Consider the following 20,195-nt stretch of genomic DNA (forward strand, 5'->3'; position numbering starts at 1 on the left):
CCCCCCCCCCCCCCACCCCGCCCCAGTCCGCCTCCTGGTCTGCTAGCTGAGCGCGCTGCTCCTTTAGGGAGCCTATCTTCATCCTACTCACAGGGCACGACGGTGTAAGAGCTACTGCTTGGCCCTACGGGGAGCAGAGGGAAGTAAGGGCCACCACGCGCCCTAAAGCAGACCCTCCCTCAGAAAGCACCGCAGCAAGCAGATGAGGGACAAACTCCAGGCGCAGCAGTGAGGAGGCAGAGGAAGAGGAGGAGGAGGAGGCAGGGAGGGAGAGGGGGGAAGGAGGAGGGAGGGGGAACTGCCGGAAAAGGCCTCCTGCAGGCTCTGCCCCTGAAAAGGAGGGTTCTGGATGTTTCCTCTCCCTGACATGCAGGTGTCTGCAAGGTGTGTAGGATGACGTTCAGTAGCTGAAAACACTGTGGTACCGTCTGCGAGACAAACTTCTCTTAAAAGTGAAATTCAGATATCCTGATACTCTGAAACAATTTCTTAAGCACCAAAAGGTCAACTCACACAGCAAGAGAATGAAGGGGGTTTCTAGCCTTGTGAATTCAATGTAAGCACTGGGACTGAGGCCACATGAACACAGGTACACATCTTACCCCCAGCGCCGAGGGACAGACAAACACGGTGGGGGGAGGCCATGAGGGGACAGAGATGGGGCAGGAGGGAAAGGAGGGCGCACCCCTTCACACTGGCTCCCTTTCCCTTCGAGGGGAAGCCCGGGCCTGAGAAGAGAGCCTGAAGGATTTAGGAGAAGAAAGCGGAGCAGCAGTAGCGTGCAGGGGGCCATGAAGGAGAAATACAAAAGAAAACAAGTGATCTGGAGATTGAGGCAGACACGGAGAAGACTCTAGGGGCAAGGAATGCGGACGGGCAGGCGCGCAGAGAGGAGGGGCGCCGGGGCGGGGGCGGGGGTGGGGGTGGGTCCCGGGGGGCGCGGCCCGCTGGGAGGGGGGGACGCCGGGGCGGGGGCGTCCGGGGAGGGGCGTCAGCAGGCCCGCGAAGGCCCGGTTCCGCCCACAGGGCAGGTGCGGGGCCTTTGCAAGAACCCCGGTGCCCGGAGACGAGGCGGGCTTTCGAGCCGCGTGTTTTGAGAACGTTTGCTTCCCGGGCCCCGGGGGGCAGAAGCTGTCTGGGGGCAGAAGCTCGGCCCGGGGCAAACGCAACACCGGAAAGGAAAAAAGGAAAACCGTGCAAGTCCCCGTCCGGCAGGTCCCGGGGCGGGGACCCCGTGACCGACCCTCTCCGCCGGCGGGGCCCCGAGGATCTGCGAGCGGCGGCGCAGCCAAGCCCGGCGGCGGCGAGCCCGGGACGGGAGGAGCCTCCGCCCGGGGAGCACACACGGTGCGACGCCCGTCCCCTGGCCCAGCCCCCACTCACCTGCGGACCGCGGCCGCCGCCGCCGCCGCCGCCGCCGCCGGAAGTGCCGCCCCTCTCCCCGCCGCCGGTCCGCTCCTGGCCGCCTTCCCCCGGCCACTTCCTGGACGCTCTAGGCAGCCCGGAGGACTGACTCGGCCTCTCGGTGGCCTTGCGGGCAGCCGGGCGCCGCGGCGCGGGGGTGGCGGGGCACCTCCCAGTGCACCTGCCGGCGGGGCGCACCCGCCCGGCAGTCGCAGGTCTCGTGTGAGCGGAGCCGTGTGCTGAAGGACTCGGGGCTCTTGCAGTCCGGGCCAGGGTTGGCAGGAGCGCCGTGAAGGGACCCCTCCCCTTAGTGAAAGCCAATGGCCCGCGGGGCTTTCTTCCCACTGGGCCGCTTACTTAGCTGGCACCTCATCCACACCTGATGTGCGGGGTTTGGATGTTGGCGTGTGAGGCTTCAGGGCTGCTGAGGCTTGCGCGGGACCTGATGCGGTCATGAGTTGAGACCGCTGGGACCTTGGGATGGGGTGAATGTGGTTTGCATGCGGGACGGATGGGGGTCTTCGGAGACCAGAGTGCAGCCGTGGTGGCTGAGGAGTGCCCCCCCACGCCCACACCCCCATCCCCAGAACCTAGGGATATGTGACCTCAGGTGGCAACAGGGGCTTTGCAGATGTGATTAAGTTAAGATTCTTGAGATGGAGAAGTCATCCTGATTATCGGGTGGGATGGGGGACAGTGTAATCACCGGGTCTAGTAAGAGGGAGGGAGGAGGGACAGTCAGGGAAGGCGACGTGACCACGGGAGCAGAGGGCAAAAGGAAACGTGACCGAGACTGGGGTTGGAGGCTGCAAGCCGAGGAATGTGCATTCTTTCCTGCAGCCTCAGGAGGAACCCGCGCTGCTGACCCCGTGTGTGTTACTTTCAGCGTACAAGTGTCTAGTTATTTGTTACACAGCCGCGCGGCACTAAGACAGACTTCCATAGCTCCCTCCCACTCCGTTCACTTTCTTCCGGGGCTCCCAGGATGCTACTGCCCCAGGCCCTCCCTCCACCGCCCCGGCCCCAGGTTCCTGACCCGCTGGGCGCACTCCGGGCTTGCTGTCTCTAGCCACACCCACTCCCTGGGTGATCTCCTCTCTGGGCAGTGCCAGCACCCGCAGGTCCTGCCAGGACCCCTCTTGAGAAACGCTCCCAGCATCTCCGTGGGCAGCACCTCATGCCCAGGATTTCTAGGCCTGAGCTCCGGTAAGGCCTGAGCCTTACCCCGTCTGCACACCCCCATCTCAGCAAGTGGCACTGTCATCCTTGCACTCACTCGGGCCAAAAATTCAGTCACGCTTAACTCACGCTGTGCCTTACACCTGCACGCCCTCGGGATACGTGACCTCAGGTGGCAACAGGGGCTTTGCAGGAGGCTTTACCAGGAGCTCTGCCCAGCTCTGCCCCCCCATCCACGCCCCATCTGACCTCCTCATGCCCACAGCTGCTCTCTCCCTGGCCCGAGCCGCCCTGGCCCCCTTGCTTCTGTTTTTGCCCCCCCAGGCAGCCCTCTACTGCTGCATGATGAAGCACCCCCAAACTCAGTGGTTTGAAACTAACCATCTTGTTGCACGTGGTTCTGTGGGTCAGGAATTTGGGGGGCTAGAAGCATATGTGTTTGACAGAGGAGAAAACTGGGGGCACCGAGTATGACTCAAGAGGGACTGAGCAGGGTTTCCTGAGGCAGCCAGGTGGCCCCCCCCCCCCAGCAAGGCTGGCTCCATCCCTGTAAGTGACACTCTGCTGCCACCTCATGGACTTGGGCTCACATGCACCTCCCAAAACCGGCATGGGGCTGGCAGGGGCCTGGGGTTTGACCCCCAAGATGCATGGGGTTCGCTCAGATCCTCCCATCATCACTCTGGGACCCTTGGGCCTCGTCTCCAGGACTGAGCCCATGCCAGCAGAGAAGAAAGGGTCAGGAAGAACCGGTGTCTCCTGGGAGCTGCCACTGAGGACCCCCTGCCCCATCACCCCCCATGCCCAGGACCGAGTCCCCAGACCACACCTGCTCACGACAGCCTCCCTATCCCTGTTCACAGCCAGAATGGCCTTGAGAGTGTCAGTCCGAGCAGATCACCCACCGCCCCACCCCTGGCGTCCCAGTGGGCTCCACAGAAAGGTCCCCAGCAGGCCGCATCACATCTGGCCCCTGCTGCCCCCTCCAGGCCCACCACAGGAGCCCCTTCTGGGCATGTTGTCCCTCAGCCCACAGGCCTCCACTTGGAGGCAGGACCAGGTGCAGCAGAACCACTCACCCAGGTCCTGGAGGCCTCAGGTCGGAAAACATCACCAGCCAGTCCCCGGGGAGGGCCTTGGGGTGACAGGTCTCTCACAGCAAAGAGGGGGGCTCTGGCTCCAGGCTGAGGGTGCTTGTGAACTCCACACCCTCTGGCAGAGGGGCAGTGCTGCCTGAGTGGGCCGGGTCTCCTGGGCTCCCTGACCTCACTCCAGGAGGGAGGTGAGGGGGTAGAGATGAGGAATACCTCTGAGAGGCACCTGAGGAGGAAGGAACCAGCAGGGGGTGGGACAGAAGGCCAGGGACAGGAGGGGGGGATGCATTTGGGGCAGAGCCCCTGATGGTTCACCTTTGTGAGAACCAGGAAGAGACCCCTCCTCTGGGGTGCAAGGCCCTTCACAGAATTAGAGGCGGATGGGCTCCCAGGCTGGCGGTGGGCCGTGGGAGCTTGGCCATGGTGGACCGGGGGTGAGAAGCAGGTCCCAGGGCCTGTCATGGGACTCAGTGCCCCCACTACCCACATGCACGCACGCACGGAGCTTGCAAGATGCCTGAATTTCAAGAACCCAAAATGGAGGCCAGGCATGTGCTTTCCCCGGTTGTCAGTGGTCTGGCAGCGTGTGGATGACCCTGTCAATTTTACCGATGTATTTTTCTAGAGGAAAAGGTCTGCAGAAGTGGAAGGTGACATCACTTATGGTTTTGTAACTAACCTACCATCTTTATTTTCAAAATTAATTCTGCCTAAAATATAAGATTCATCCAAAACTGGTGTCCATTCACATGGCAGCCCTGGGAGGTCTGGTCTGTTGGCAAGGACCCTGCACAAGGTGGGCCTGACGATCCTGCCTCCTCTCGGGGCCTGGCCCTGCTGCTGGTCCCATCAGCCCTGGCTTTCTGTCCTGGCGAGAAGGGAAACGTGAGCGGGCAGGATCTCCAGGGAACCCAACGGGTTGGGCAGGTAGGTGGAGAGGCGAGAAAAAACAGGAAAATCTGGATCCCCAGAAGGTGACGGCAGAGCAGAGGAGAGGAAGGGGGCTAAGGGTGAGCCATATCAAAGCCACACCCTGACCCTGTCCACCACAGGGAGGGACTGCAGGAGCTCAGGCCCCTTTGTGACAGACCTTGCCAGAAAGTTGGGACAGCCAGGGGATCCAGGCTCGGTCTAGGCCAAGGGGCTGTATACAGGGTGTGCCCAAAACATGGGCGATGAGACAGGACGCAGTCAGTGACCAGGGGCAGGTCCTCTGGGGGACCGGCATCAGGGCTCAGACTGTGACCCTAGTGAGGGCTTAATTTTGGACTGAGGTAAGAGGTCAGCCTGTGCCAGAGGGAGGGGGTTGTTAACCGCGTCTAGGGCATCGTGGCCATGGGCTTCAATATTTGAGCTGTGGGTTTTAGGCCTTCACTCAGTCAACCCGGGCCGCTCGAACAAATGACTGCAGACCGCGTGGTAGAAACAACGCATTGGTTTCTCACAGCTCTGGAGGGAAGTCCGAGGCCGTGCTGCCGGCAGGGTCGGGTTCTGGCGAGGACCCACTTCCTGGCCTGCAGCCGGCCCCTCCTCGCCGTGTCTTTACCTGGTGGGGGGAGCTCTGGTGTCTGATCTTATCAGGCCACAAACCCCATCATGGGGGCCCCGCCCTCATGACCTCATCTGAACCTGATCACCTCTCAACGGCCCCACCTCCAAAGACATCACACTGGGGCTGGGGCTTCACCACAGGAATTTGGGGAGGGACACAATTCAGACCATAGCGTTTTTGCCCCGGCCCCCCACAATTCATGTCCTTCTCACATGCAATGTACACTCATTCCACCCCAACAGCCTGAAGTCTTAACTCGTTCCGGCACTGAGTCCTACAAGTCAAGTCCGAAGGCCCGTCTAATACCATGCACATCAGGTCTGGGAGAGGCGAGGGTCCTCCCAGCTGCAAGTCCGTGAGACCAGACAGGTCGTGGGCTTCCAGAATACAGCGACTAGACAGGCGCCCCATAGACCTTCCGGTCCCCAAAGCGAGCAATTGGAAGGAAGGAAGCAGTGGCGGGTCCCAAGCAAACTCCTAGCCCAGCAAGGCAGAGCTCGGGGTCTCCTTAGACCCAAGGCAATCCTGTTTGGCCTAATTCTCTGCCATCGTCCTCGGTGGGACAGCAGCCTCGACCCCGTGGCTCTGAGCACCTCAGGCTGGGTGTGTCTGTCGTGGGGGCGTCCCATGCAGGGTGCTGAGCCGCAGTCTTGGCCCGCACCCGCTGGAAGGCAGTAGCTCCCCCACCCCGTCGGGACAACTGACAGTGTCCTCAGTCATTGCCAAACGTTCCCTGGGGCCCGGAAGCCCCCCTGCTTGAGAGCCACGGCCTCTCACCTCATATCGAATCAGATTAACAAACATTTATGCACCTGTCAATATTTGAGGAATGAATGTTCCGGGCTGGTGCTCGGTGCCGGGTGCCTTGAATAAAAAGGCAGATAAGAAGGGCTCCAGGCCAGGGCACCCCCAGTCCCAGTGAGCTGAGGGTGGGTGGACAGACAGACAGCCATACACGGAAACGGTGATGTCACGGTTTAGCACATGAGGTACCCGAGCTGATGGGCCTCTGGGCTGGAGTGGGGGTGTTTAGGGAGAAAGTTCTGAGAGGGCAGAGGAGACCAGAAAGGCAGCTGGTGGAGCCGCCACACTCATCACCCCCCACGTGACCTTGAGCAAGGTCCTGTCCTCTCTGGGCCCCAGGCTCTTCATCTGCCGAAGGAGAGACGCCTCCACAGGAAAGGGCCGGAACTGGTGGGTGCCAGGGGGCCATGCAGGAATGACCCAAGGTGCTGCAAATCCCAGGGAGCTCTGGGTCTCACCCCTGCCCCACATCACCGTGTTATCTTGACCCAGGACTCAGGGTGTGAGGGCGGAAGCTGCCCCCCACCAAGGAAGTCCTTGTGCTCCCCCCACTGCCCAGGAGAGCTGGGAGATGGAGCCCATTCCCCAGCGAGGGCCCTGCCGGCAACATGTCCTGGGCCCTGCCCTGTCCCCGGGGCAAACTCAGGGGGGTGAGGTCAGAGATGCCATCCCAGGGCCAGGTGAGTATCGGGAAGTGAAAAGTGCTCTCCCCTCCCCTGGGAGGGGCCTGTCACCTCCCCAGACACACAGGGTCAGCAGGCAGTAGGTGTGGCCTGTACCTGCCAGCACCCGGCTGGACACTCCAAGGGGTCATGGGGAGACTGTTTACACAGGGAGGGTCACGTTTAGAGGGACAATGGGGAACCAGGCCAGAGCAGCCACTGGGCTCCTGGGCTTGGAGGGTGAGGGGAGGGAACGGTTACCACAGGCTGGCCAGGGCCGGTGCGAAGGGAGGAGGCCGGCCCCTGCACCCCTGGCCTCAGGTCTCCAGCTCCCGCCAGTGGAAGCCCTTTGGGATCCTTATGGGATCCCAGGACACAAACGGAGTGGAGAGTGGGCATAGATGACGTCCAGCCTGGTGCCGACCCCTCCACCTCCTCCTCCAGACGCTGCTACTGCTCTGCTTCCCAGACTCCCTTGCAGCTAAAGCTCCATGGTGTGTGGGGATTAAGGAAGGTCAAACGGTTAAGTCTACCCCCGTCCAGCCTCCACGGCCCTTCCCAGGATGGTCTCCCCCCTCCCCCCACCGAGGCACCTCTCCTATGCAGCCATTCAAGGCCTGTTGCCCCTGGGGAAGCAGGAGCCCTGGGAGCAGAGAAGGGCTCAAGGGGGCTGGCCCTCAACCTTGGCCCTCCCACTCACCCTTATCTGGCCTTACTGCTCGCTGGGAGGTGGGCAGAGGCTCAGCCCGGCGCCTCACCCTGGGGTGGCCGAGAAGCGGCCGAGAGTGGGGAGGGTGGCCCCTCGCCTGGGCAGGCCCTGCCTTCCGGAAACAGACGGAAAGACAAAGGGAGTGGCGGGGAGCAGCCTGGCAGGGCGGCCCTAGACTGGGATCTACCCACCCTGGAGTACCTGCTGGCCCGGGGAACCCGTCCATGTTGACAGGGGGCGGTGGAGCCTCCCCCTTGCCAGCCCAAGCAGTATAAAGCCACCCGGAGTCCAGCCCACTGCCGCCCGCCGGTGACCATGAAGGCCGTCCTCCTCACCCTGCTGGCCGTCAGTTTGGCCCTGCGGCCAGGTGAGACCTCTGCCACGATGGGGCCAGGCCACGGGAACAGGGCTGGTGTGGGGGGGGGACAATCAGGGGAGACCAGAGGGGCACTCAGAGAGGGGACCCACCCAGAAGGACAGAGAGAGGAGGTGGAGGTGGGGGGACGGGGGGAGGGAGGTCAGGTGGAAGGTAAGGGAGGCAGCGGCAGGAAGAAGGGGCCTTGGTCCTTGCCGGTGTCCCCCTCTGGGGCAGCTCTGAGTGTAGCCAGGGTGCAGTAGTGACTCACCCAGAGGCATGCAGGGCAGGGCGGGCTCTCCTTTGCCACCGTGGTGCAGGGTCTGGCCCTTGGAGGGATGCCCCGGGAAGCTGCAGGGCTGGGGGAAGCACAGGGGCAAAGAGCCTCGAGGTAAGGAGTGCCACGGAGGCTCAAGGGCAGAATAAAAGGGGGGAGCCTGGGGGTGTCCTGCGAGCACCTGGGGCCTCTGCTCAGACCCAGCCCTGGGGTCCCCTGTGGGCAGCAAGGACAGCAGACACGCAGGCCGTGGTCCTGTGGAAAAGGTGCGGGCCTCGCTGCTCTGGTCTGCGCTCCGGGCCCAGCTCGGTCTCTTCCTGTCCTGGGTAATTACTAAATGTCTTAGAGCCTCAGCTTCCTCTTCTGGAAAGTGGGGAGCATGACCACGGCCCCCAGGGCTGCTGGGGGTCAGCAGTGCGTGTGCTGACCGAGTGGGGGACGGCAGCACGGGGCCCGCCTGCGCTTGGGTGATTTGACCCCATCCCGTTGTTGTTCTAACCGGAAGGGACCTTGTCATGCCAGCTGGGGCCACTACCCCAGGGACAGAGCAGTGCTTGGCCAGGGCCCCACATAGGGTCTCCCAGCACTGGGGAGGCCTGGGAAGGGCCGGGAGGCTGGATTGGGTTGGCACAGGCTATTGGTTGGAATGGCCTTGATGCCTGGTGGCAGGAGCAATTCTGGGAAGGGTCCTGTCCACCCTGCCCTCACCTGCCCAGTGCCCAGCTGGGCCGCCTGCCTAGTGGGGAGGGGGGCTAGTTCCCATCCTGGGGTGCGTCCCTCCCTCCCCTCTCAGACCACGGGCATTGAACATAGGGGTAGGCTGGGGCACTAACGGTTCCAGGCGCCATGGAAGCAGGTGGGCAGAGAAGTGTTCCTGGTGGACTTTGGTGACCAGAGTGCCCTCCCTGGGGGCGGAGGGTCCCAGTTTGCAGTGGGCTCTTGTACTCTTGCACGCTCCCAGCAGCCTGGAAGCCGTGACAGATGACAAAAGGAGGCTGCTTCCCCACTCTGAGCACCCCCTACCCCCAGGCACAGCCCTGCAGTGCTACTCCTGCAAGGCCCAGGCGAGCAACCATGACTGCCTGCACGTGCGGAACTGCACCGGCTCCGAGACCTACTGCTGGACTGAGCGCATCCGTGAGTGGCCCCGCCATCCCCGCAAGTGGCCCCGCCATCCCACACGCCTCCCGTGACCTTGCCAGATTCCCCCAGGGCTGGGTGGGGCTCTGCCCTGCCTCTTGCCATTCCCTTTGACTCCCTGCACCTCCCCACCCCCCTGCTAGGGACTCAAAGAAACTTCTGTCCACCTCCCCACTCGTTCATCTCGCCGCCCACAGATACAGGTGCTCAGCTTCCCGTCCATTCATCCCCCCACCCATCCCTTGTCTGTTTATCCATCCATTCCCCCTCCATCACTCATCCACCCATCCATCCATCACTCATCCATCCATCCATCCATCCATCCCCCCTCCATCACTCACCCATCCATCCCCCCTCCATCACTCATCCACCCATCTATCCATCCATCCATCCCCCTCCATCTTCCTCATCACCATCCATCCATCCATCCATCCATCCATCCCCCCTCCATCACTCACCCATCCATCCCCCCTCCATCACTCATCCACCCATCTATCCATCCATCCATCCCCCCTCCATCACTCATCCACCCATCCATCCATCCATCCATCCATCCCCCCTCCATCACTCATCCATCCATCCCCCCTCCATCACTCATCCACCCATCCCCCTCCATCACTCATCCATCCATCCCCCCTCCATCACTCATCCACCCATCTATCCATCCATCCATTCCCCCTCCATCACTCATCCACCCATCCATCCATCCACCCACCCATCACTCACTCACCCCTCCCTGCACTCACCCATTCATTAGGCATTTTTAGTGCCCAGCAGAAGGTCTGGCTGCCTTGGGCATGTCAATACAGATGAACCCAGGCGCTTGTCTTGACACAGCTGGCAGTCTTGAGGTAGTCACCCAGGCTGACTCTACAGTGTTTGTTAGAGTGGGGACAGGAAGACGGCCATGGGAGTGGGGACAAGGCCAGGTGGGTGAGTATCCAGGACCCGCCCTAGCTGAGCGGCCCCCACCCCCAGGTGCTGTTGGCATCGTGACCGTCATTAGCAAGGGCTGCAGCTCGCACTGTGCGGACGACTCGCAGAACTACTACGTGGGCGGGAAGAACATCACGTGTTGCTCCACTGACCTGTGCAACGCCAACGGGGCCCATGCTCTGCAGCCAGCTGCTGGCACCCTGGCACTGCTCACTGCTCTCGGTGGCCTGCTGCTCTGGGGCCCTAGCCGGCTGTAGCATCCGAGAGGACCCCACTGTGTCCCATACTGGACATCAGTGCCCAGGAGCCCCGGAGCACTCTTCACACACACCTGGCCCAGTTGAGGCCCCTCCTAGACCCTAACTCAGGAGGGCTCATGCCGCTCTGCCCTTCCTGGCCTTCTCTGGCTCCCTCCAGGAGCCCTGCCCCACTGCTCCTGCTCAGCGGGCTGGGTTCTACCGATGTGGCACTGTTCCAGATCAATAGAACCCAACCTGCACACGGTCCCTCCAGCCCCCACATCGCAGCCTACTCCTTAAGCCTTGCTCAAGCATCTCTTCCTCCAGGAAGCCTTCCCTGCCCCACCCCCTCCATCAGCCGAGCCACGTCCCACCCATGGTGTCCCCCGCAACGGGCACTCAGGAGGGCCCCACAGAGGCTGAGGAGAATTACCAGCTGGGAGTGTGAGGTCCCACGGGCCCCAGAGATGAGGTGTGGAGGGGGGTCCAGCTCCCCATGGCCATGGGAGTCCTGGGGCACAAACCCCAGCACACAGGAGGCCCTTAATAAAGTCCCCTGATCTAGCGGCAAAGAGCTCTGTTCTTGCGAGCCCCTGGGTGGAGGTCAGGGTTGGGGTCCAGGCCGTGCTGGGTGCCGCCCAGCCCCGCGTCCGTGGGCTGCGGCCACGTTGAGGGGGTGGAGCTCCGGCCTGGGCAGGAGCAAAGGCCCGACCCCTGGAAGGGAAGGTGGGCAGCATCCCTGGGGACCCCCAGCTCTTGCTGTGGGGCTCACTCATGTCTTTCAACTTCTCTGAGCCTCCCTGTGACCCCTCTCTGCTGTTAGGACTGAGGCGTCACAGGATGCAGAAGCTTCTGGGTGGGAGGGGCTGTTACTCTGTGAAGTCCCCACAGTGTCCCCTCCCTGTCCTCCCCTTTCGCTTGAGGAGAGCCCCTCTGTCTCCTTCTTGAATTTTTTATTTTGTCTGTTATAAGCTCTCCACACCCACAGTGAAAAATTCAAACTATGCAGAAGGGTCCCCAGCTGACCGGCCTGACCACCTGTCCCTCCCCGCTCTCCGAAGCCCCCATCACACATCTTGGGGCTCCTTTCAGAGTACTTGTGTGCCTGGGGCCCACACCTTGCCTTTTTAATTCCTGGAAAGCCTCTTGGAAAACACAGCCTGCCTCCCTGCCCCTCAGGGCCCTGGGCTGAGGGAAGGGCAGCCTGTGGGGGGAGGGGGTGAGCGGGGCGGGGGAGGGGGGAAGCAAGTGAGCGTGGGGGCCAGGGCAGGAACCTGCAAGGGATGGTGCTTCCAGGACGGGTACCAAGCGGTAGATGAGGCAGGATTAGAACCGGGCTCTGGAGCTCTGGGCTGGGGGCGGGGCAGGGTCACACTGACCAGCAAGTTGGGGCCAGAGACCCAGAGCTTCCCTCCTGAGGCATCGGAATGAACGAAAGGGGCGAGCTCCCCATCTTGAGTGCTTTCTCCGCGCTCCCTTCCCAGCCCGGGCGCCCGGCCCAGGGGAGCAACCCTGTGCTCCGGCCTCTCCCACGAGGCCCCTCTGGGGCCCAAGCCACACTCAGCACACAGACCTGGCTCGACTCTGGTCCCGGGTCCAGGGTTCAGGGCTGGGCCTTTGTTTCCTGGGAAGGCACCCCAGAACTGGGGGGCCCTGGGCAGAATGTAGGCCCATCAGGGTCTGGCCCGGGCTGGAGCTTGGGTCAATAGAAGATTGAGGGCTGGTGGGCACTCAGGACTGGGCTTGTGGTGGTACTTTGTGCCCCGAAATTGTGGGGCCCAGTCTCATCGACCCTGCCCAGGTGACCATAGAGGACACCGGGGACATCTGCCTGGTAAACAGTTACGGAGCACCTACTATGTTCCAGGGACTGTTCCAGGTACACCAGAAACCAGTTGCTTGGGCTTGGATGGATTCTCCCCGACCTCTCTTGATCCCTAGAGCCACCCCAGGTCACGGAGCTTACAGGACAATGGGGTTAGGTGAACAGGACAGGTACAGAAACATGCAGCATGTTAGCAGGAGAATCTCGAAGAAAAACAAAGCACAAAGAGAGGGTCACAAAGGCTGGTGCAGCCAGGAAGACCCTGGTGGGGCCGGGAAGTCCAGAGGGATGGGCCACAGTCCACTGAGCAGGGCGGAAGCCCACAGTGGCCCACACATCAGCCACACCCTTGGGCAGGGGTCCTCCTCTCTGGGGCTGAGGCTCAGCGCGGTGAGGCAGTGCCCCAAACCCCCATATCCTGTCCTGGGCTCCTGGGTTTGAAATATTTGGGCCAGGGTGAGGGGAGAGGGCAGGAAGATCCTGTGATGTGGAGGGCCTAGCTGGGGTCTCCATGTCCCGGAACCAGGGCCTCCTCTGACCTCCTGAGCCGTCCCCAAGTTCATGCAGCCTCAAGCTGAGAGCCTGAGGGGGCCAGCCTTGCCCCCCCATCACTCCACAACGGAAGGAGGGACAGGAGCCCCTCCCGACAGACAGCACACTGGGGTGGAGGTCCTCCAGGATGGAGGGCCGAGGGGGGCTCCTCCTCTCGGGGTGGGGACTGGAGGGGGCCACCTGCAGGAGCAGCCCACTGGCCCAGGGCCCCTCAGCAGCTGGCCCAAGGCCGGGTCTGGATGGGACCCTAGTCCTCCTCTCCCCTCACCATCTCGTCTCTAGAACTACAGAAAGGCAAGAAGAAGAGAGAGCGGGACTCAGATCCCCGCACCCGCGGCTGGCGTCTGTTGCTGTCTCCGGATGTCTCCCATGCAAGAGCACGCAGGTGCACACTGCCAACGTGCACACCTGGGTCCCCACACACACGCTCCCCCGCAAACTGCTGTCTAACCATGGACCTTTCCAGAGCAAGAAGTAGAGAGCCTCACGGTTCCATCTGGTGGCTGAGGTGCTCCTCCAGACAGACGGACTGCGTTCGTTTTTAAGATGCCATTTCCTGAGCAGTTTCCGTGTTGGGGACAGTCTGAGCCTTTTGCATCTGTCATAATAGGTGACAACAGGGGGGAGCATACCCTTCGCCACAGGCCCAGTGCTCTCCCACGGGCCTCCATGCAATCGTTCATCGATGCCTCACTACCACCCAGCGAGGCCAGGCTGTACAGGGAAAAAACCAAGGCACAGAGAAGCGAAGGAACGGACCCAAGGCCACACAGCGGGCTCCTCACCACCCTCCCCTGCATGCGCCTTCACCCCAAGCGGCATCCCCTGGGCTGGAGGCCATCTGATGCTGTCCTCCCCCTGGGGACTCTGGCTCAGCCAGACGGTCTGTCCCCGGGGCCTGTCTGTCCGGCCCCTCCAGGGCTGGGATCGATGTCCCGCCGCCCCAGCCCAGGTTGGTGAGGTCTGCATCCACAACCACTCAGGTGTTTATAAAGAGTGCCCTGCCCAAGTGACCCATGACTGGGCAGTCAGGTCGCAGTGTTGGTCAGCAGTCTGGGCCCTGCTCTGCTAAGTGCCACTCCTCCCTGTCTGGGTGTGGGGTGCAGTGGGGAGGGCTGCAGGAGTGGGGCAGGGCAGCTGCCTGAGGGGCGACATGTCAGACACTCTGGAGGCAGGAAAGTGGGGGGTCAGGCAAAGAGTTTAACCTTCCTCTGCCTCTGGGGCCCCATCTTTGTCATGCCCCTCCTCCCTCTTTGCCTGTCTCTCCGTGCCCCCCATCTCTCCCTGCCCCCAGACTCTTCCCTGCAGCGGGGGTCCACCTACCTCTTTGGGGCTTCTCTCCTTCCTCTCCTGAGCCCATGCACGGGGACACGGCTGCAGCAAGAAGGAGGCAAACTAGACAGGAAGGAGCCCTAGGTCCCCGGCTGGGGTGAGCAGGGGTGGGGTGGGGCCTTGGGGCCTGGTGCCACTCACCGGTCCGAGAGGCTCAGCACCCCTGCCCAAGTCCCCTTAGCAGTAGGGCACAGAGCTGGGACCCCGTCGGCCCACTCCACAAAGGCTATGGGGGCAGGGGTGGCTCCCGGTGAGTGGGCCTTCTGAGCCAGGCCCGGCTCGGTGTAGCCCCACAAACTGAGCCCACGAGGCGGCCGGCTGCCTGAGCGTCAGCAGGGGCCTGTGGACACACAGCCCGCCTCACTGTGGAGCCCGCCTGCCCCCAGCCCAGGCGCGTGCACAGAGAAGGTGGGCGACCCCGCAGGGAGCAAGAGGCGAGTGTTCCCCTGAGTGCATCTGGGGAAACCAAGGCATGGGGGTTCCCTCCCCAGAGGTGCAGCAGAGCCACCGTCAGCTATAGCCATCCATCCCTTTTTATGGACCTGAGATTCCAGGAGGCTAGGGGCTGGCCCCCGGCTGGAACCACAGACAAATGGGTCTGGGCCCTCTCAAGCCCTGCTTTGCCCGGCCTGCAGGCTACTGCCTCATAGGCAATGTGACAATCACCAGGCATGCGAGCCTTCCACCCGGACAGGTGGGGCCGGGAGCTCGGGGAGCGGCGGGCCTGGGATGGGGCAGGCCTGGGAGTGTGGCTGAAAGGGGCCCAGGGGAGGAGGGTGGCCCTCCAGCTGCTGGCACCGCTGCTCCTGTTCCGCTGGCTGGCGCCATGAGCCCGCGCTCCTCCTCTCCCCCGGAGCCCTGAACCCGGGCGGCAGCCAGTAGAACTTAGGCCGTGGGGCTGCCTCTGTGGGCGACGCCTGGTGCTACCCAGACAGGACAATTCTTGAGGACTCAAGGGGACCCAGGAGTACCCCGCTGAAGCCCCACCACCCCGCACGGCTGCTCGGGCTCACATACTCCACGCAGAGCCATGCCCAAGAGTCCCTGACCCGAGCGGGACCCCTCGTCATCTGCCAATGACCACCCCCGGGTGCCCCGTGCCTGCTGTGGGGGACTGAGGCAGCCGGACAGTGGGCAGCTAGGAACCAAGAAGGAATTGGTTCCTGCAGCCTTCGCGAGTCTGGAGCGCCTGGCTGGGCATCGGTCGTGCTGGCCCTGGGTTTGGGCCATCAGAGAGGCAGATAAGGCCCTGCCTGGCCTCCTGGCCTCGGGGTCCAGCAAAGAGACGGGACTCCCTGCTTACATAATCGAACCTGTGTAAGAGCACGGTGAGACCAGGGCTCTGAGAATCTCAACGGTCTGGGGGCCAGGGAGGGGAAAGATGGGAGGGGGGAGTCCCTGGCAGAGGGCACAGCACGTGCAGTGTGTCTGGTCGGGGGCCAGCATGCATGGCAGAAGCTCAAACGGAAGCTGGGCAGGGGGAGCCCCGGCTGTGAGGAGGATGGGGGCAGGGCTCTTGTGAGCTCCCCACCCCATGTTATCATTTACCAACCTTGCCTAACGTCTCCAGAACAGGCCTGTAGAGGCAGCCCCTCCCCTGTGAGATGAGACAAGCTGAGTGACCAGGCTGCCGAGGGGGCTCAAAGCACACTGTCATCCTGAGAAGCTGCCCCACCTCAGGGACAGGGCCAGCATGACGGGGACAAGTGTCAGCAGCGTGGGGCGGAAGGCTCTTCTTACCTCCAGGGGTTCCTAGGGCAGCGGGGCCGGCCCTGATAGAGAATGAACTTCCTGTCCCTGGGAGCATCCAAGCAGATCCAAGGACCCAGGGAAACCCAGATCCCGTTCTGCCCAACTACTGGCCCAGAAGCAAAGCCAGAGATGCAAAGAACATACTGCAGAGAAGGGACAGGCTGCTGGGTCTGCATCCCACGTGCCGGTGACACCCTGAGTCCTTTACATTGGTGACTCCGCTCCCTCCACCCCTGCCGTTGTGTGCTCCCTTTCTAAAAGGGCCAAGGATGGGAATGCTTGGGAATGAGTTTGAGATTACCAGGACCTGGGGGTGGGGGTAATGAGGTTACAAACTGGGACTGAAAAAGCTCCCGGGGCCGGGCCGTGATGCACCCTGAATCCCCCGCCAAGGCACTGGGGCGGTCGCCCTGCCGACGTGGGGTGCCCCTGGATGGTTTGGAGCATTGGAGGGTCCATTTCCCGTGGAGTCTTGAAGCAGTGCCGCTGGGGATGGCTGCGTCCATTTCTCTTGCAAAGCCCTGCCAGCTGGGCCAGGAAGTGCTGGAGCCTCTGACTCTGCTCAGATCACTGGCCGAATCTCCCGGGCCAGGTGGTGTCTTCAAGGGCCGCGGAGACGCAGGAGGGGCTCGGGCTCCCAAAGAGGAGGGGGGGGGACGCGGCGGACCAGCCCCGATGCTTCTGCGCCTGCAGCGCGGAGCGCGACCGCCAGATGGCGCTGTGGCGCGGCGCAAGGCGAAAGCGAAAGCGGGGCGGGCCGCGGGCGGACGTGGGGGGGGACGGACCACTGAAGGCGCGGGGGGGGGGTGGCGCCCGCACGGAGGGGCGGGGCCCTGGCCTGCGGCACCGGCGGCCTCCGGCGCGTCCCTCCCCAGCCGGCCTCGCGGGGTGGTTCGCTCCGGCGGCGCGGCGCTCCCGGCGAGCGGGCAGGCGGGGCGCGGCCACCGGCGCCGCCGACACCAGCGCCGTGGCCGCCGCCGCACCCCGTGTCCTGCGCCCGCAGCCGCGATGCTGGGGCTGCTCGTGGCATCGCTGGTCGTGGCGCTCGCCTACTTCGCGCTGCTGGACGGTTGGTACCTGGTGCGTGTGCCGTGCGCCGTGCTGCGCGCGCGCCTGCTGCAGCCGCGCGTCCGCGACCTGCTGGCCGAGCAGCGCTACGCGGGCCGCGTGCTGCCCTCAGACCTGGACCTGCTGCTGCACATGAACAACGCGCGCTATTTGCGCGAGGCCGACGTGGCGCGCGCCGCGCACCTGGCCCGCTGCGGGGTGCTGGGGGCGCTGCGCGCGCTCGGGGCCCGCGCCGTTCTGGCCGCCTCGTGTGCGCGCTATCGCCGCTCGCTGCGCCTGTTCGAGCCCTTCGAGGTGCGCACCCGCCTGCTGGGCTGGGATGACCGCGCCTTTTACCTGGAGGCGCGCTTCGTCAGCCTGCGCGATGGCTTCGTGTGCGCGCTGCTGCGCTCCCGCCAGCACGTGCTGGGCACCTCTCCGGAGCGAGTCGTGCAGCACCTGTGCAAGCGCCGGGTGAGCACCTCTCCCCCCACCCCACCCCTTGGCCCCGAGTGCACGCCCCCGCAGGGCCCTCAGGGCTCCTTGTCGCTGTCCCCTCTCCTAGGGAAGGCCAGCTGTCTGTGCCTCCTTGGGGGTGCCCCTGTCCCTCTGAGTGGTACCTCTGAGTACCACTCCAGCCCTTTCGTCTGGATCCAGGGCCTCCCTTCACTGATGCCCGTTTTTCCCGGGAGCACCCAGGGCCCCTGAATCAACTCCTCATGCGGGTTCTTAGCATGCGTCCCTCCTGCCATGGCTTAACCTTGCCCCTCCAGACGCCATGCTGTACCCTCCACCTTTCCCAGTACAGGGAACCCTAGACCCGATCTCTCCCAGGAGTCTGAGTCCCGGTGCTGCTGTGTGGCTTGGAGTGTGGAGCCACCTTCTCCGGTCCTTGGTTCTGAACGTGAGGGATGGTGTCAGTGAGAGGAGGTTACTGGGAATTCCCAAGAACCTAAGGACACCCCACCCCTCCCCCTGCCCTTTTAACACAGCTTGGAGCTAATGGGTTGAGTCACCGTCCCCTGGGTTTGGGGTGGGGGGATTGAGCCCCCAAGGGCTGCAAGCTTTTCTACCTTTGCCGGTTGGAGAGAGTACCTCAGTGCCTGCATGGGGCCGAAGGACCCTCCCTGGGGCCTGCTCCTTCCAGCACAGCCCGCTACCGCAGCGTGGCAACAGGGGCCTTGGGGACAAGCTGGGGCACCACACGGTGATGGTTTCCAGGGCAGGCTCCAGCCCGAGGCGGGTTCCCACAAACTTGCCTGGAGCCTGCATGCCAAAGCCGGGGCCCCCATCCCCGAGGTGCCCTAAACCAGGGCGCAGCCCTGTCTGGCTTTGGACAGGTGCTTCCTGAGCAAGGAGGGACACAGGGTCACCGTAATTGTGAGAGGCCGGCCTTCCCCCAAATCAGAGGTGGGGAAACTGAGGCTCGGGCAATGGGAACCGCCCAAGGCTGCATCATGGGCCATGGGCACAGCTCCCTGGTTTTCTGTCTCTGTCTCTGAACACCCCCAAAGGTCCTGGGTGTCCCCCACGCCGTAGGGACAGAGATGTTCCACGTGTCCCTTCACGTTAGGAGGCCGGCATGGGCAGTCCCGGGTCAGGGAGGCTTTCAGTCGAAGGACTGCGAGCTGGAACTAAAGGAGGGTGCCAGGCGGCCGGTGTGGCTGGAAGGGGCTCCGGAGAGAGTCGGCAGCACAGCTTAGCAGGTGTTCCCTGAGGACACCCAGCCACTGGTGCGAGGGCCAGGGTGTGGCGCAGAGGGGCCCGGGGGGCCTGGCCCGGCCCCTGAGTCAGGAAGAGCCCTTGACAGAGTCTCGGGTTTAGTGCAGGGCCGTCTGAGTCTAGTGCCCAGGGGTCCTACATGCTGAAACCAGGGCGGCCTTGGGGCGAGAGCTGGCCCCCGCCGAGTCATTATAGCTGGTCTCTACAGCTGGCTGGGCGGAGAGCGCTCCCAAAAGCCTGGCCTGGCCACTGAGCAGAGCTCCCCTGTCTGCAGGGAAGGCCAGGGCTTCGGCTCTGAGCCCTTCTGCCCCTGCTTCTCCCCTTGCCCCCGGGAGCGACCACAGCCCATCTGCAAATCCTCTGACCTCTCAGGCCTGACCCCGCATCTTGCCTGCCGCCCCATCACAACATGGTGGCTGCATGCGCAGCCAGGTGCTGGTGTGGCCATGGGCAGGGGTGCGGACGCAGTAGTCAGGCCTGGAGCTGCGGGTCCGGCTGCCCTGGATGCGCTCGAGAAGGAGGGGCTCTGGGCAAGCCCCCATCCAGCACTCTCCCAGCAGAGGTGCTCCGACAGTTCCCCTCCGCCCCCCATTCCCCCGCTCCAGACTCCTGAAGCCCTCTGGGCCTCCCCTCTCCTGTCACCTGTCCAGCCAGTGGCCTCAGAGGCTCTTGCCTGGGGTCTGGGGACACACAGAGGGCTCAGGTGTGCCCTGTTGGGGAGATGGGCCTGGTGAAGGAGGGTGGGGGAGGTGCAGGCACTGAGGGCCTCAGGGAGGGGCGCCTGGAGGAGGAGGAGGAGGGAACAGTGTGAGCAGAGGCCCAGAGGTGCGAAGGCAGCACCCTGGCTGGGCGCCCCCCTTGCACCCCTCTCGTCCACATTGGCTGTGTGGCCAGTGGGAATCTCCCCATCTCCCCCTGCAGGTGGAGCCCCCTGAGCTGCCCGAAGACCTGCGGCACTGGGTCGCCTACAACGAGGCCAGCAGCCAGCTGCTCAGGGCCGAGAGCGGGCTCAGTGACGTCGTCAAGGACCAGTGACCACCGAGCCCTGCCCGCCGACCTCACCCTGGGGGCAGTTGCCCTCCCGTCCCTGCCCGCCAGGGACAGAGAGTGCAGAACGGGCTGGCCGGGCTGGACCGTCTCCCAGCTGGAGTGGCCTGCCGCCAGCCCAGCTCAGCCCAGCCCCCTCCCCACACTCAGGCCCTCCCTCCCCCAGCCAGTTATCGGCGCCCCTCTCCCCCACGCCATGCCGGACACCGGCCGGTGGGGGGACACAGATGCCCTGACCCAGCTCTGCCCTCAGGGTGGAGGTGATGAGGAAAGTGGGAGGCCAGGGCCCTCAGCACGTGGGCTGGGGGGGAATGGGGGATGGGTTTGCCACCCTCACACACATACCCCCTGCCCTGCAGATGAAGCCAGGCTTCCGTGGGCTCAGGTTGGGAGAGTGCTTGGACCAGAGGGACCCGCTAAAGCCAGCCTGAGCACTGGAGCCTGCCTGGAGTTTGAGCGAGCTGCAGGGGTGAGGCCAGAGCAGTCTTGGGTGCAGGGCTGGGGCCTGATTCCAGCCTGGTAAGGAGCTTAAAGGGTCAGGACAGCATTTCGAGGCAGATCCTTGTG

At 63.6% G+C, this 20,195-nt stretch overlaps 3 protein-coding genes across 4 annotated transcripts in view; 2 read left to right on the plus strand and 1 right to left on the minus strand.

Moving 5' to 3' along the window:
- JRK (Jrk helix-turn-helix protein) overlaps positions 1–1,441 on the minus strand; it is a 6,042-nt gene extending 4,601 nt beyond the window's left edge. Inside the window, exon 1 of the mRNA XM_040626140.1 lies at positions 1,384–1,441. The gene's annotated coding sequence lies outside the window, so the exon portion shown is untranslated. The remainder of the gene's footprint in view (positions 1–1,383) is intronic.
- A 6,278-nt stretch (positions 1,442–7,719) lies between these two features.
- PSCA (prostate stem cell antigen) lies at positions 7,720–10,399 on the plus strand. The gene is made up of 3 exons (XM_040626122.1): positions 7,720–7,771; positions 9,066–9,173; positions 10,155–10,399. Exons 1-3 carry the CDS (start codon positions 7,720–7,722, stop codon positions 10,367–10,369), a joined length of 375 nt encoding a protein of 124 aa, XP_040482056.1. The 3' UTR covers positions 10,370–10,399.
- Positions 10,400–16,742: 6,343 nt separating this feature from the next.
- The window catches only part of THEM6 (thioesterase superfamily member 6), a 4,437-nt gene continuing 984 nt past the window's right edge, over positions 16,743–20,195 (plus strand). Inside the window, exons 1-2 of one of the 2 annotated variants that reach the window (XR_005833605.1) lie at positions 16,743–17,333; positions 19,503–20,147. Coding sequence is in view for 1 of the 2 variants with exons in the window: in XM_040625519.1 (XP_040481453.1) it covers positions 16,821–17,333; positions 19,503–19,616 (627 nt within the window). In the remaining variant the exon portion in view is untranslated. Of the gene's footprint in view, positions 17,334–19,502; positions 20,190–20,195 lie in introns of those variants that run through there. The other variant, XM_040625519.1, reaches the window with a different exon arrangement.

Source organism: Ursus maritimus, unplaced genomic scaffold (assembly GCF_017311325.1).
Source record: "Ursus maritimus isolate PB19 unplaced genomic scaffold, ASM1731132v1 scaffold_9, whole genome shotgun sequence".
NCBI lineage: Eukaryota > Metazoa > Chordata > Mammalia > Carnivora > Ursidae > Ursus > Ursus maritimus.